The 12,066-nt window shown below is 40.9% G+C and overlaps 1 protein-coding gene and 1 long non-coding RNA gene across 6 annotated transcripts in view; one reads left to right on the forward strand and one right to left on the reverse strand.

Annotated features, from left to right (window-relative positions):
- Positions 1-12,066, forward strand: part of CPLANE1 (ciliogenesis and planar polarity effector complex subunit 1) — a 95,299-nt gene that overhangs the window by 81,759 nt on the left and 1,474 nt on the right. For all 4 annotated transcript variants that reach the window (XM_074328990.1, XM_074328987.1, XM_074328988.1 and 1 more), the window contains exons 48-51: positions 2,647-2,812; positions 4,205-4,263; positions 4,723-4,890; positions 6,388-6,512. In XM_074328990.1, coding sequence (XP_074185091.1) covers positions 2,647-2,812; positions 4,205-4,263; positions 4,723-4,890; positions 6,388-6,512 — 518 coding nt within the window. The remainder of the gene's footprint in view (positions 1-2,646; positions 2,813-4,204; positions 4,264-4,722; positions 4,891-6,387; positions 6,513-12,066) is intronic.
- Positions 1-12,066, reverse strand: part of LOC141570719 (uncharacterized) — a 29,145-nt gene that overhangs the window by 16,638 nt on the left and 441 nt on the right. For both annotated transcript variants that reach the window (XR_012495164.1, XR_012495163.1), the window contains exons 2-3: positions 11,785-11,982; positions 10,538-10,703 (exon numbers count right to left, since the gene is read on the reverse strand). This is a non-coding gene — a long non-coding RNA (uncharacterized LOC141570719). The remainder of the gene's footprint in view (positions 1-10,537; positions 10,704-11,784; positions 11,983-12,066) is intronic.

Consider the following 12,066-nt stretch of genomic DNA (forward strand, 5'->3'; position numbering starts at 1 on the left):
TATGGTTCAAGAATATTCCAAATTGGCAGTATTTTAATGTGATTGTTATGAAACAAACTCAAAGCTTAGATTTTTTTCTTCATAAATACATTTTGTGATGTTTGTGTCATTTTCTCCCTCCCCCAATAGAATATAGACTGGTTTATTTAACTTATACAGCACAGTTGTATCGTGTGAGTTTTCCCAAGGTCTCATCACTCGAATTACAACAAAAAATTTATCCTATTTCATCTTAGAAGTAATTAACGATAGCACTTTATCCTAAATTTTAACCCTTGGAATACATTTTAAATAGTCTTTCCATGGAACATTAGGTTAAAATGTCTTCCCCTTGCAACCTTTTCTGAGCTAAGAACTGGTTCCTGATAGAAATTGTCCGGTGTATTATGACTTCATGTCAAGGCCATGCAAACCCTAACTTACTTGTAAAACTCTTTTAGTTACTTTCAATCACATATATAGGAATTTGCATTCTTTTAAATTAATGATTATGTTATAAATATCATAAATGTATTAAATGTCAATAATTGGAATAAAAATAAAATGGTTTCTACTCTTGAATGTAGATAGAACTATAAAAAGTATGACATAAGACCAAATTATATCAGTATCCTATAGGAGTTTGGGGGAAAGAGTCAGTCAAAGAAGACAGCCTCCCACTTATGGTATTGGAGCTTTATTTCAAAAGATCAGTAGAAATTCATGTGGCTTATAACTAGAAGAAAAGGTATTCTAGGCAGCAAGAATATAATTTGCAGAGGTGTGATGGTCAGTTTGCAGAGGGCAGGACGTTAGATGTAACCAGAGTTTATGCCTTGGAAGGGGAGAGGGTCTGGCTGGCTGTGCTGGCTGCCACGGGGGCCAGAGGCAGGCTGTCACCTCATCTGCAGGCAGCAGGGGCATCAGCAAAGGGCTTCAAACTAGAACCAGTTAGAGGTCCTGTCACTCCAGTGGTCTAGACACAAGATGGCTCAGAATGGCAAGTGTAGGGTAACAGGCGTGAGTAAACCTGGAAACTGTCAGGAAGAAGAATGGTTTTCTCTACTTGGAGGACTGAGTTTATAGTGGTTCCTTTAGCAAAACAGAGAATGTAGTTTTAGATATAAGGTGCCAGGAGAACATTCAGTTGGTGATATTCATTGGTACATTAATTTTAGCAGATACAGATGCTAAAATGAGAGTTAGATGAGTAAGAGATTTATTTGGAGAAATATTTGTGGGGGGAAGTGGGGTAGGGCTAGAAGAGGTGGAGACAGCTGTCAGACTGCAGTGCCAGTGCCGTCTCACCCTGTGTTGGGGTCCCCAGGATCACCCCAGGGTCAGTGAATTCCCAGGGAGGACTCACAGGACTCAGCATATGGCTGTGCTCATGGCTGTCATTTATTACAATGAAAGGAGACAAAGCAAAATTAGCCAAGGGAAAAGGTGCATGGGGTGGAGTCCAGAGGGAACCAAGCAAAAGCTTCCAAGAATCCTCTCCCAGTCGAGTCACACAGGACAGACACTTAATTCCTCCAGCCACGGATTGTGACACTGCATGTGAGATGCTGTGTACCAGGGAAGCTTGTCGAGACTCGGTGCCCAGGGTTTTTATTGGAGGCTGGTCAGGTAGGCACCGTCTGCCTGGCGCATACCAAGTCCAGACTCCCAGAAGGAAAGCAGGTGTTCAGTATAAACCTTATCGTTTGTGTCCCTGGCCCACCTTCCATTTAGGATTGTGTCCTCTTCACACACTGGGTGATGGGTCTGCCCCAAATCCCCATCTCAACCTCCTGTTTGCTTGGGCCTCTCTCAGTACTACTCGTGTTAGTTATCTTCTGAGAAGCAGAAGCTAAGATGGGATTAGATGTACACAAGGTTTAATGAGAGAAATGTATGTGAGGGGAAAGGGAGTAAAAACAGAAGTGGGGAGGGGCATCAGACCACAGTGCAAGTCTGACGCCTCCCTCCCTGTGAAGGAAAGAGGGAAAGAAGAGGGTTAGTAAGTAGGATCTTGGAGTATAGTGTAGTTCTAAGAACCTTTCAGCCAGCTCAGTGGTGACACATCAAGCCAAAGTCTCCATCAGAGGCGCCTGTGTCTTGCAGGAATGGCCGGCTACGTCCCTCCATGCTCGGTCATTAGCTTTGGCCAGCCCCTGGGAAGTGTGCTGTGGGCAGGACCGGGAGGCTCGATCCACAAAAGCAGCACTTTAGAAGTCATCTCTGTATTATAAGTTTCGGAAGTGATTGAGATAGTCCAGGAATAAATCTAGGTGAAGAAGTCCAAAGCAGAACCCTTAAAGACATTTAACATTGGAGTGGTGAGCGCAGAAGGAAGGAGCCAATGCAGGAGGCTGCATAGTGTTTTGAGAGTTAGAAAAAGACCCAGGTAAGAGGGAGTTTAAAGCAGAAAGGAGAAGCCAATTGTATCCAAAGTTACAGAGAAGTCCAGCAGGATGAAGACTGAAAAGAGGCCGTTGATGGCCTTTCTGACGTCATTTCAGTGGATTTCAGGGGAGAGTTGGAGCAAGTTGACTAGAGATTGTAAGTGTATACTACTTTTTGAAGATGGGGCAAAATCTTTCCAAACAAACAGTATTTACTTGTGATACTTATCTCCATAACAAATTTACAATCAAGTGATACCCTGCCTGTTAAATTTATCAGGATTCGGCGTCCTTCTGGTAGACATCCTCAAAGAACTGAGAAGGAGAGAAGAGAGATTCAAGTCTGGATGAAAAGAAAACGAAAAGAAAGAATGGCAGAGTACTTAAATGAGCTGGCAGGAAAGAGAGGGCAAGAACACAATCCTTTCTGTCCCCGGAGCAATCCAGTAAGTCTGCAGTATCAAGGATAATGGAATTATCACAGAATAGATGTAGTTTTGTCCTGGCAAATTCAAGAAAAGGATTAACGTAATTTGAATGCATTGTCTATTTGACAGAAAAGTCAGCATTTTACTTAAGTTAGGTGAAGTTAAGAAGTTACCTTAACAAAATGTAGCAGGGTGTTGTACAAACCACGTTCCTTTGAAACATCTTCCCCAGGCTAATTACAGCTCTAGTGTTTTTAAACAAATGAAGAGTTTGAGTGATTGGGTGACCAATTGGAGTTGTTCCCTTAATTTTCAATGAGAGTCGATGGCAATTGAACAACTGACAGTGAGTGTGGTAAAGCCATTTTAAAATTCAATTTTCTATCCCTATAATATCTACAAAAAATTTTAAAGAGTATGTACCAACAGAACAGTGGCGTGTATGTGTGTGTATCTGCCTCCACCCCCACGGATGGGCCAGGGAGTTCTGATATCACCCTCCCTGTCAGCCAAGCAAATACCCTAGATGGTTAGAATTGTGTCCAAATTTAGAATAAATTAACTCTAAGGGCATCAGAACTGTTTGGTTTATAGACTTTGTGACATATCTTTCAAGATCACAGACCTTGTTTCTTTATTTTTAGTTTCTATTTGGGTAAAGGTATGGGATTGGTGGGGGGTTAATGTAAGTAAAAATTTCATTTGAATTTCTATCAGAAATCGGTAAGATCCTTATTTGTTACTGACTACTTCTATACAGGATCTTGAGAAAGTGAATTCACTTGTGTGTGCACGTTTTTATAGACACAATTGTGTGAAAAGACTTAAACTCATTAGTGACTCCACAATAAGTCTCAGTGTCCTGGAGTCAGATGCACATGGCTGACCTTTGCCAGTCTGCCTCTTGGTGCATAAGTCTTGAAGAGTTTACAAGTCACAATGAACTCACTGCAGTAGGTTTCTTCAAGCATTTTAAAGCATCAAAATGATGGTTTTAAAGGTCTGGCTCATTTCTGCTTTGTCAACCAAGCTGTTGGTGAGATTAATCACAAGACTGAGGTCACAGCCTAAGTGTCTCCATCCTTAAAATGCTCGTGTTTTCCCTTTTAAATGCAGCTGATAAGGTTCTCTCCTTTTGAGAAAATACATTAATTTACTGAAATAGATTTTGCATTCCATTTATTAATCTGGATTTTATTTAATTACATAATGCTTTAATATTTTTGTGTTGTGTGCTGGGGTCAGAAGCTTCATCAAATATGACAGTATTTTGCACTATTTCCTAAATAACGATTATGTTTTAACTTCCTGTTAAAATTGATTAGTGCAATTTTCATGTGTTCCATGGATCATAGTGATTTCATTATTTGTACTGAACAATAACCAACTAACTGGATGTTCCTTCTGCAGTTTTACATGACTTCCAGGGAAATCAGGCTGAGACAAAAGATGAAGCGTGAGAAAGACAGGTGAGTTTGGTAGCTGTAGCCTTGAGCATTCTCTCGAGCTTGTTCACGTGAGGTGCAGAGAATGCTTAAAGAATTCTAGTTCTCACAGGAGTCCCATTTTTTGTCAATTGTGGGAGACAACTGCAAGGAAAATAATTAAACTCTACTAGCCTATTTTGGAATTTTTTTTCAAATAGTATTTACTCCATTACATTTTTATGGTTTTTATTTCTACTATTCCTTTCCCTCTCCAAATCCAGATACATATATTTTGAAAATACCTCAAAGGCCATACTACTGGTACCTTTAATAAGACTGCCTAATGGTTTTCAAACATCTGAAAGTTGATGTTGCATTTGAAGTACATTTAGAAAGCACTGAAAAAAAAAAATGCTATGTGGTCTGCAAACACTATGTGCGTTCTAGAAAGATGGACTAAAAGTGACTCTTAATAAATGTCATTTAATTCTTTCTCTAAAGGTTGCTACTGTCTGACCACTACAGTCGTCGAATCTCACAAGCATACAGTCTGATGAATGAACTGTTATCTGAATCGGTACAACTACCAGCAACTGCACAGAAACCATTGCCTCACAGACCCAGAGCAGCTCACAGTCCCAGACAGCAATGCTCCCTTTCTCCAAAAAGGTAAGACAAGGGTTGGCATGTCACTGGGCAAGTAATGTCAGGCGTGATAAGAAGTGGAGCGCTTTTATGACCCAAGTTCAGTATTTTTGCTTCTACAGTGCTCAGAATTACGATGAGAATAAAGTGAAGAAAAAAATGGCCCCTAATTATGAGGCCTTTTTAAGTTTATAGAATTACCAAGGAAGAAGACAATGGCATTACCAGTCTAACTAAGATATAACAAAGCAGATACCTAATGCAAATTTATCCGCTCAATCCTGTTTTCTTTTCTGTAGTTTTTGCTAGGAGGTAAATTACAGAAGGAAATACTGTTCTGTTTCTCCACTCTTGCAAAAACAGTCCCCACCAGCTTACCACTTCTTCCTCTGTTGTCTCTTCCTACCCTGCCCAGTTATTACTAATTCAATTGTAGATACTGTGACATATTTCTTCTTAAATTAATGACCTGCAATAGGTTTGGATATGATAATGACATGGAGTGGGTTCATTAGGCAGGAATTAACTAAACATAGAATGTTAAAGAAAAGTACCCAAGTGTAAAGTTTCTTATACATGGCAAACAAATACACAAAATATTCTTTGTTAGTGATCTGTAAGGAGAACAACAATTGGCAGTACAATGTTGTTAAAAATTACCACCTTCAAAAAAATAAATGATTAAGATTATAAACATACTCACATACTTTCAGAGCCTAAAGGAAACGCTACCCACCACAACCCATGATACAGTCAGATCACTTGTGTGTATGTGATTTGGGGTAGTTTCAAAATACCAGACGCCCTTTGAGTCTTTTCTAGAATAAAACAGGGTCTTAAATACATAAAAACTGCCAAATACACAGAATTTGAAATGTATAAAGAACAAAATAATATTAGGTTGGGCGGCGGCCAGATGGCTCAGTTGGTTAGAGCGCGAGCTCTCAACAAGGTTGCCAGTTCAATACCTGCATGGGATGGTGGGCTGTGCCCCCTGCAACTAAAGATTGAAAACAGCTACTGGACTTGGAGCTGAGCTACACCCTCCACAACCAGACTAAAGGACAATGACTTGGAGCTGATGGGCCCTAGAGAAACACACTGCTCCCCAATATTCCCCAATAAAAATTTTAAGAAAAATATATATATATACACACATATATATATATACACACACACACATATATATATATATACACATATGTATACACATATATATATACACACACACACATATATATATGTATTAGGTTGGTGCAAAAGTGATTGCGGTTTTTGCAATTTTTTTTTTTAACCTTTTAAACTGCAGTTACTTTTGCACCAACCTAATAGTTTCTTTGGGGAAAAAATGAAGTTTGAGGTGAGATATGACGAATAATTTGTTGAGAGTTATACACTAAATATATCACTGAGGTATAGACTAAGTAAATGTATTCATCTGAGCTACAATTTGGGCCTTTTGAAATATTATAGTTTATCACGTGGGATTCTAATAATATAATAATGTGATTTCTACCTTAGAGAGAATAGAACTGGTCACAATTTGCCAATAAATCGACCTGGAAAAGTCAGCTATATATCCAAAACAAGTTATATCCCAAGAGGGAAACCTTTTGGACAACCTCACGGCTCATCTTGGCCACGTGGTAAGACTTAAACTTTATTATCTTGTGAAATTTTGACTTGTTTCTTCTTGTCTCCAAAGTTGTGTTTTCATTAATAGAAAGTATAAATTTTAGTGCAAAACAATTCTCATTTCAGCAGAATGCAAGAGACTAATAAAGACTTAGTTGTACTAGGATTTTAATTGCTTTGAAATAAAAAGACCCTGGGAATCTTTTTAACCCAGTGGCCTTTTTGTAGTAGAATCTGAACAGTCAGTAAATCTGATATGACTTATTTAGGAATCTGTTTCTTTTGTGTGTCTGGCTAAAGATGCGGGCATTTTTACAAATCAGGCTCTGATAGATGTCAGGATGAATATCTCACAGAAGAGGAATACTAAGAAGATCAGATTGAAATAATACCCTGTTTTCATCCTTTGAATATGCTTTTCCACATTTAAAGATTTAATGCCTGTTTTTTATGGCTAGCCTTCCTTTAGTTAATTTTGCCATATTTGAGTTTTGATTACTAAAGTAAAACATACTTACCTGTAAAATGATTGCACATTAAATTGTATAATCATAGCTAACATGTAATATAAATGTATACAGCTAAAAATGTATAATAACTAATGTGCCAGATTCTGTTTAAGCTCTTTAATTACAACCCTATGAGATAGGTACTATTATGTTCCCCTTTTAAAGATGAGAAAACCAAGGCAGAGAAAGTTGAAATAAAACAGCTTGAGATCAGACAGTTAGGAAGTGGCAGAACCAAGATTTAAACCTAGTCTGGGTCTAGATCCTACACACTTAGAACCTACCATTCAGTGTGCTGCCTCAATTTAGAAAATTGAAATTTCCATAAATTCCAATCCTTTTGATAAAACTTCATAGTTTGGTTAACTCTTGCTTCTGATAAATTACAATAAGAAAATACTGCTCTTTTTAAACTAAAATTTCAAAATAATAACCATGTTTTTGTTTTATACCTGATACATATGCCAAAATTTCAAAATATTCAAAATTGGCAAGGATTTTAAACTTGAACCATGATTTCTGAATATCGGCTGGAAAAGTCTTGGCTTTTATGGAAATATGTCTTTTTCTTGGACCTGTCCCACGTAGACCTGTATTGTCACCTCGCACTTTACTGGGTTGGTCCCCTCGCCTGCCCTTACTGGATTGCGCTTGATGAGGTGCTGCCACTGCTTCTGGGCTCAGAGCCCAGTGGCCCCCCCACGCGGCCAGGCCCTCTCCCTGGCCTCAGCCTCCTCAGCCCCTCGCCCCATGTAATCTGTGCTGCATACAGGCTTGTTTTCCATCCATCCACATGCTGTGCGTCTGTGCCCCCATTCCTTCCTTAAAATTCTCCCTTCTACCTTGCGTACCTCGCCTCTGGTTCTTGGAAGACATCCCTAATCTCGAATCTTTAGTTCTTCCTACCTTGATATAATGAATTTTAACATCCATATTTTCATTTTTAAATTGGGGCTCATACTTGCATGGTGGTTGTGCATGTTAAGAGATAAATGGTAGCTGCAATCGTTACTTTTTTGCCCTCTGAGCGGTCAGTCACATGTTTATGCCCCTCTTGGGTCACTATTGCAACAGGTCTGATGTTGTAGTTACTTGTAAACTTAGGTCCACACTAGACCACATTTTTTGAGAGTAGCAGCACTCTCTCTTCATCTCGGATTACACCTCATATTGAGCAAATGAAATAATTTAAAATTGGATAAATGAAGAAATGGCTATTTAGGTTTTTTTCCCCCTAAAACGAACTATTATAAACTAATTATTGCTTGAGAATATTGATGGGTAGGTATTGTAGTATTATAGTATTCAGTTTTCTCGCCTGCAAAATACGGACTGTAACAGTGCGAACATAGGCAGTGGGCTTGCCACAGCGCTAACAGGAGGTGTATGCTCACGTAGCATGGAGCACACAGAGCCAGAAGTTTGGCATCTGGGGCCTGATTTTGCTCCATCTTTGGCTACTTGCCCAAATTACCTGGGCTCCCATCTAGAGAGAGGGAAATTATACCTAATGACCTTCATTCCTCATGTCTCCCCCAGCCCAGGCTCACCCCATGTTACTCTTCACGGTTTAAAAGGTACTTTCACATTCATTCTCCTGTTGGGTCCCTATGACGACCCTGGTAGCTAGTCAGGGCAACTCGGACCCCACCTCACAGCTGAGGAGGCCTAGGCCCCACGCAGAGCCCTCAGGACAACAAGAATAACAGGAACAGTTGTAGAGGACGCCTTGCTGCCAAGCAGGGTGTTAGCACCCACGTGCATGATCTCAGTCCCCACACTAATCCAGTGAGGTCTGTGGCATCATGCCAATTTACAGAAAAGAACTAAATTTGGTAGGGCTAGTGATGAAAACACTGATTTACATGCACAAAAATTATGAGAAAAACAAATGCGTCTATTCCTGGTCGCCCCGTCCCCGCTGCTGTCTCCTTTCTGGGCAGAGTCACCTTTGAGCTCCCACATGTCTCTTCATGTGTGTTTCTTCTATTTAACTCATCTTTCAAGTTTCAATGTGAATGCCTATGTTTTTTAGAAATTCTGCTTGGTTTCTTTTGCATACTTCCCCCCACTGTATGCATTAAAACCCAAGCCTCTAGTTATTAGGTTTAGTTTGAGTCCGAGAAGCATCATTTCCTATGCTTTTAATTTTATAATTCCAGGCTACGTTGTTTGCCTTTCAGTCTCTCATTTTCATCTTTGGTAAAATGTTTTCTAGTTTGGAGTATCCCATAGCTTCTTGTTCTTTTGTAAGCAAATATCTAGCAATGTTTAGTTAAAATGCCCCAAAATACAATGTTGCCCCTAAAAGTAGATGAAATGATGTGCACATTTGCATTGTATTGTTTATGGAGGCTCCAGAGAATCCAGGGTTTGGTGTTCTTGAAATCGGTTATGCTCCAGCATGAGGCAACAGAAGTTCTTTCATTGTCCAGTGGTAGCCCTGCCTCTGAGAGGAGGAAATGGAGTGTCACTGCACGCTTCTAGTTTGGGTGTTTGTCTGAACTTTGACACAGTAATTGACACAGGTAGGGCAAGAGGTGGAGCAGGCTTTTCTTTTGGGGGTGGTATTGGTAATGGATGCAGTTTACTGTTCCGCTTCACGTTGTCAGGCTAGACTCTGGACATTGCCGGGCAACATGGTAGAAAGAAAAAGAGTGGCAGCGCTCACTGTCGCTTTCACAGAGAGACCGCGTCTGAGGGAAGCTGCTGCGCTTACTGGCCTCATTCCCACAGTGGGGTTTCTTCTTGATGTATCATTTACCTTTTCCTTAGAAAGCTTTCTCTGTCCACACTGGGGCAGGGACACTCTACCTTGAAAAGCTTTGTACACGCTGAGTTCCACAGCATTGTTTTTATACTGTATTTTTATCTCAAGATTGAATATCCCAAATAAATCCTAGAGAAATGCACTCTGATCTGAAGGAAATTACAGAGCCATCCTTGGGTAAAGCAAGGTGAGAAATCCAGTGATAGCCTCTCGAGGTTCATAGATACTCCAAAGGTAAAGATTTTTCCCGAAACGCACGACTGTTAACCTTAATTTCAGTAGACTTGATGATTTTGTCATTCTTTCTAGATGGAAATAATTATGTTCATTTGACAAAATGAGTGTCGAAGTCTAGATATCAAATTCATTGTAGCAGAGATGGGGGTGGGATTAGTTGTTAGTTACAGCCTTTACTAATCTGTTATCGTATCCTGAATACTTGAATTCAGTACCCTGCCTCCATCCACTTTGGAGAGACAGCCCACCCTTATGGTTACTTTACTGCTTAATCACCTGCTGGTTTCTCTTTTTTCATGTTGTCAATATCAACTTTCTCTGTTTTAATGGCTGCTTGTTTTTTTACTACACTGTTTGTTCCCGTGTGTGTTCCTATTGAATATTCATAAATATTTTCATAGATGTTTTCAAAATTTGTCCCTTAAGTAAATATTTACTTCAATAATTACTTTAACATGGAACTTTCAGTCACATCCCAAAAAATTCAGTGATGTCTTTAAATAGCAGAAAAAAGTCAAACCTTTTACATCTGGGGCGCAGCTGTCACACTGGATGCTAAGGAAGGCACAGCGACACACATGATGTTAAGCTGGTTTCTCTTTCAGACCCGTGGCTTAGTCAGAAGGAAATCCCTCGGCCCTCTGGGACTGCCACGTTCCTCCTTTGGCTCTAACCCAGGAAGCCAGCTGTGGGACAGATAAATAGACCCATTTCTCACCCACAGATACGATTATTATCCTAAAGGGCCCTCTGAATAGCAAGTTAACACATTGCTCAGGCCTGGCCATAGAGCATGTCCATCATCTTGGACAAATTACGTAACCTCACTTTCCTCATTTGCAAAATGGAGATAATAACACTTTCCTTGTAGGATTTCGCAAGGAGCATTCATTCAGCAGCCATCCACTGAGCTGCTCCCACATGCTCGGCACTGTTAGTCACCAACAGCGCAGACGTAGCACAAAACTAAGATATGACACACCTTTGAGGAGGGGGTGTTGGAGTGAATGTTCTGAATGATGCAAGGGGGGTTGTCGTGTAAAGATAAGGAAGAGCAAGTTCAAAGCTCTGAAACAATCATGGCCTGACAGAAAAGATGAGTATGGGAAGGACGGTTGGGGAGAGGGGCTGGCTACTTACTACAGGCGAAGGCAAAATGTTTGGGTTTTACTGTGGATCCAGTGGGAGTCCCATGGAGGGAATTAGCAGGGAGCTAATATAATTGGTGTTTGAGAACATGTGGGAGAAGAAGAAGGCAGACAGGCACAGAGATGGTGCTTGGACTATTCTTCTAGCACCAGAAATGGTGGGAGTTTTAAAATTTGGAATGTATTGAGAAGATAGGCCAAATTAAGACTTGCTGATGCTTGGGTAGAGGCTGTGTAAAAAAGGGAAGGCTAAAGGACAACTGGATTTTCACCTGAGCATTTCCTGGGATGGGAAGCCTATTGGAGGAATGGGTTTAGCGGTAAAACTCCACTCAGTTTGGTTTTGGACCTGTTCAGGCTGAGATGTCTGCGCACATACAAGTCAAGATGCCAAGTAGGCAGTTTGCTGTGTAAAGCTCGCCGTGCAGGTGTGAGAGCCGTCAGCATGCGGCTGATATTTATAGCCCAGGTCAGCAGGGCAGGTGCAGATGAGTTAGAGGACAGGACCAGGCCCTGCACTCTGGGAAGTCCATGGGAGCGAGTGCACGTGGCCCACAGTCAGCGCCTAATGGGTGCTGCTGCCGTTTGCGGGGCGCTTATTTCCGGGAGGGGTCCTTACCTTTCAGCACACGAGGTTGGTAGAGCTTAGAAGGTCAGCTGACCCAAACTTCACCACTCGGTTACCTCTTGTTCCCCTCTTCAGGGAGCCACATGACTGCTCGTTGGGACCTGTGTTTACCTCCCGTCATACTCCATGTCTTGGGTGTTTCCCCAGGTCACCTTGGTGAGGGGCAGAGGACGTGCTGTGACATTGGCTCTGGAACATTAAGCGTGTTAGGTTGGATTTGCTAAGCTGCCTCTGGGCACTGGCTGGGATAAGTTTCTTTTCCGCACACGCTGA

This window comes from Rhinolophus sinicus, linkage group LG03 (assembly GCF_036562045.2).
Source record: "Rhinolophus sinicus isolate RSC01 linkage group LG03, ASM3656204v1, whole genome shotgun sequence".
Classification (NCBI taxonomy): domain Eukaryota; kingdom Metazoa; phylum Chordata; class Mammalia; order Chiroptera; family Rhinolophidae; genus Rhinolophus; species Rhinolophus sinicus.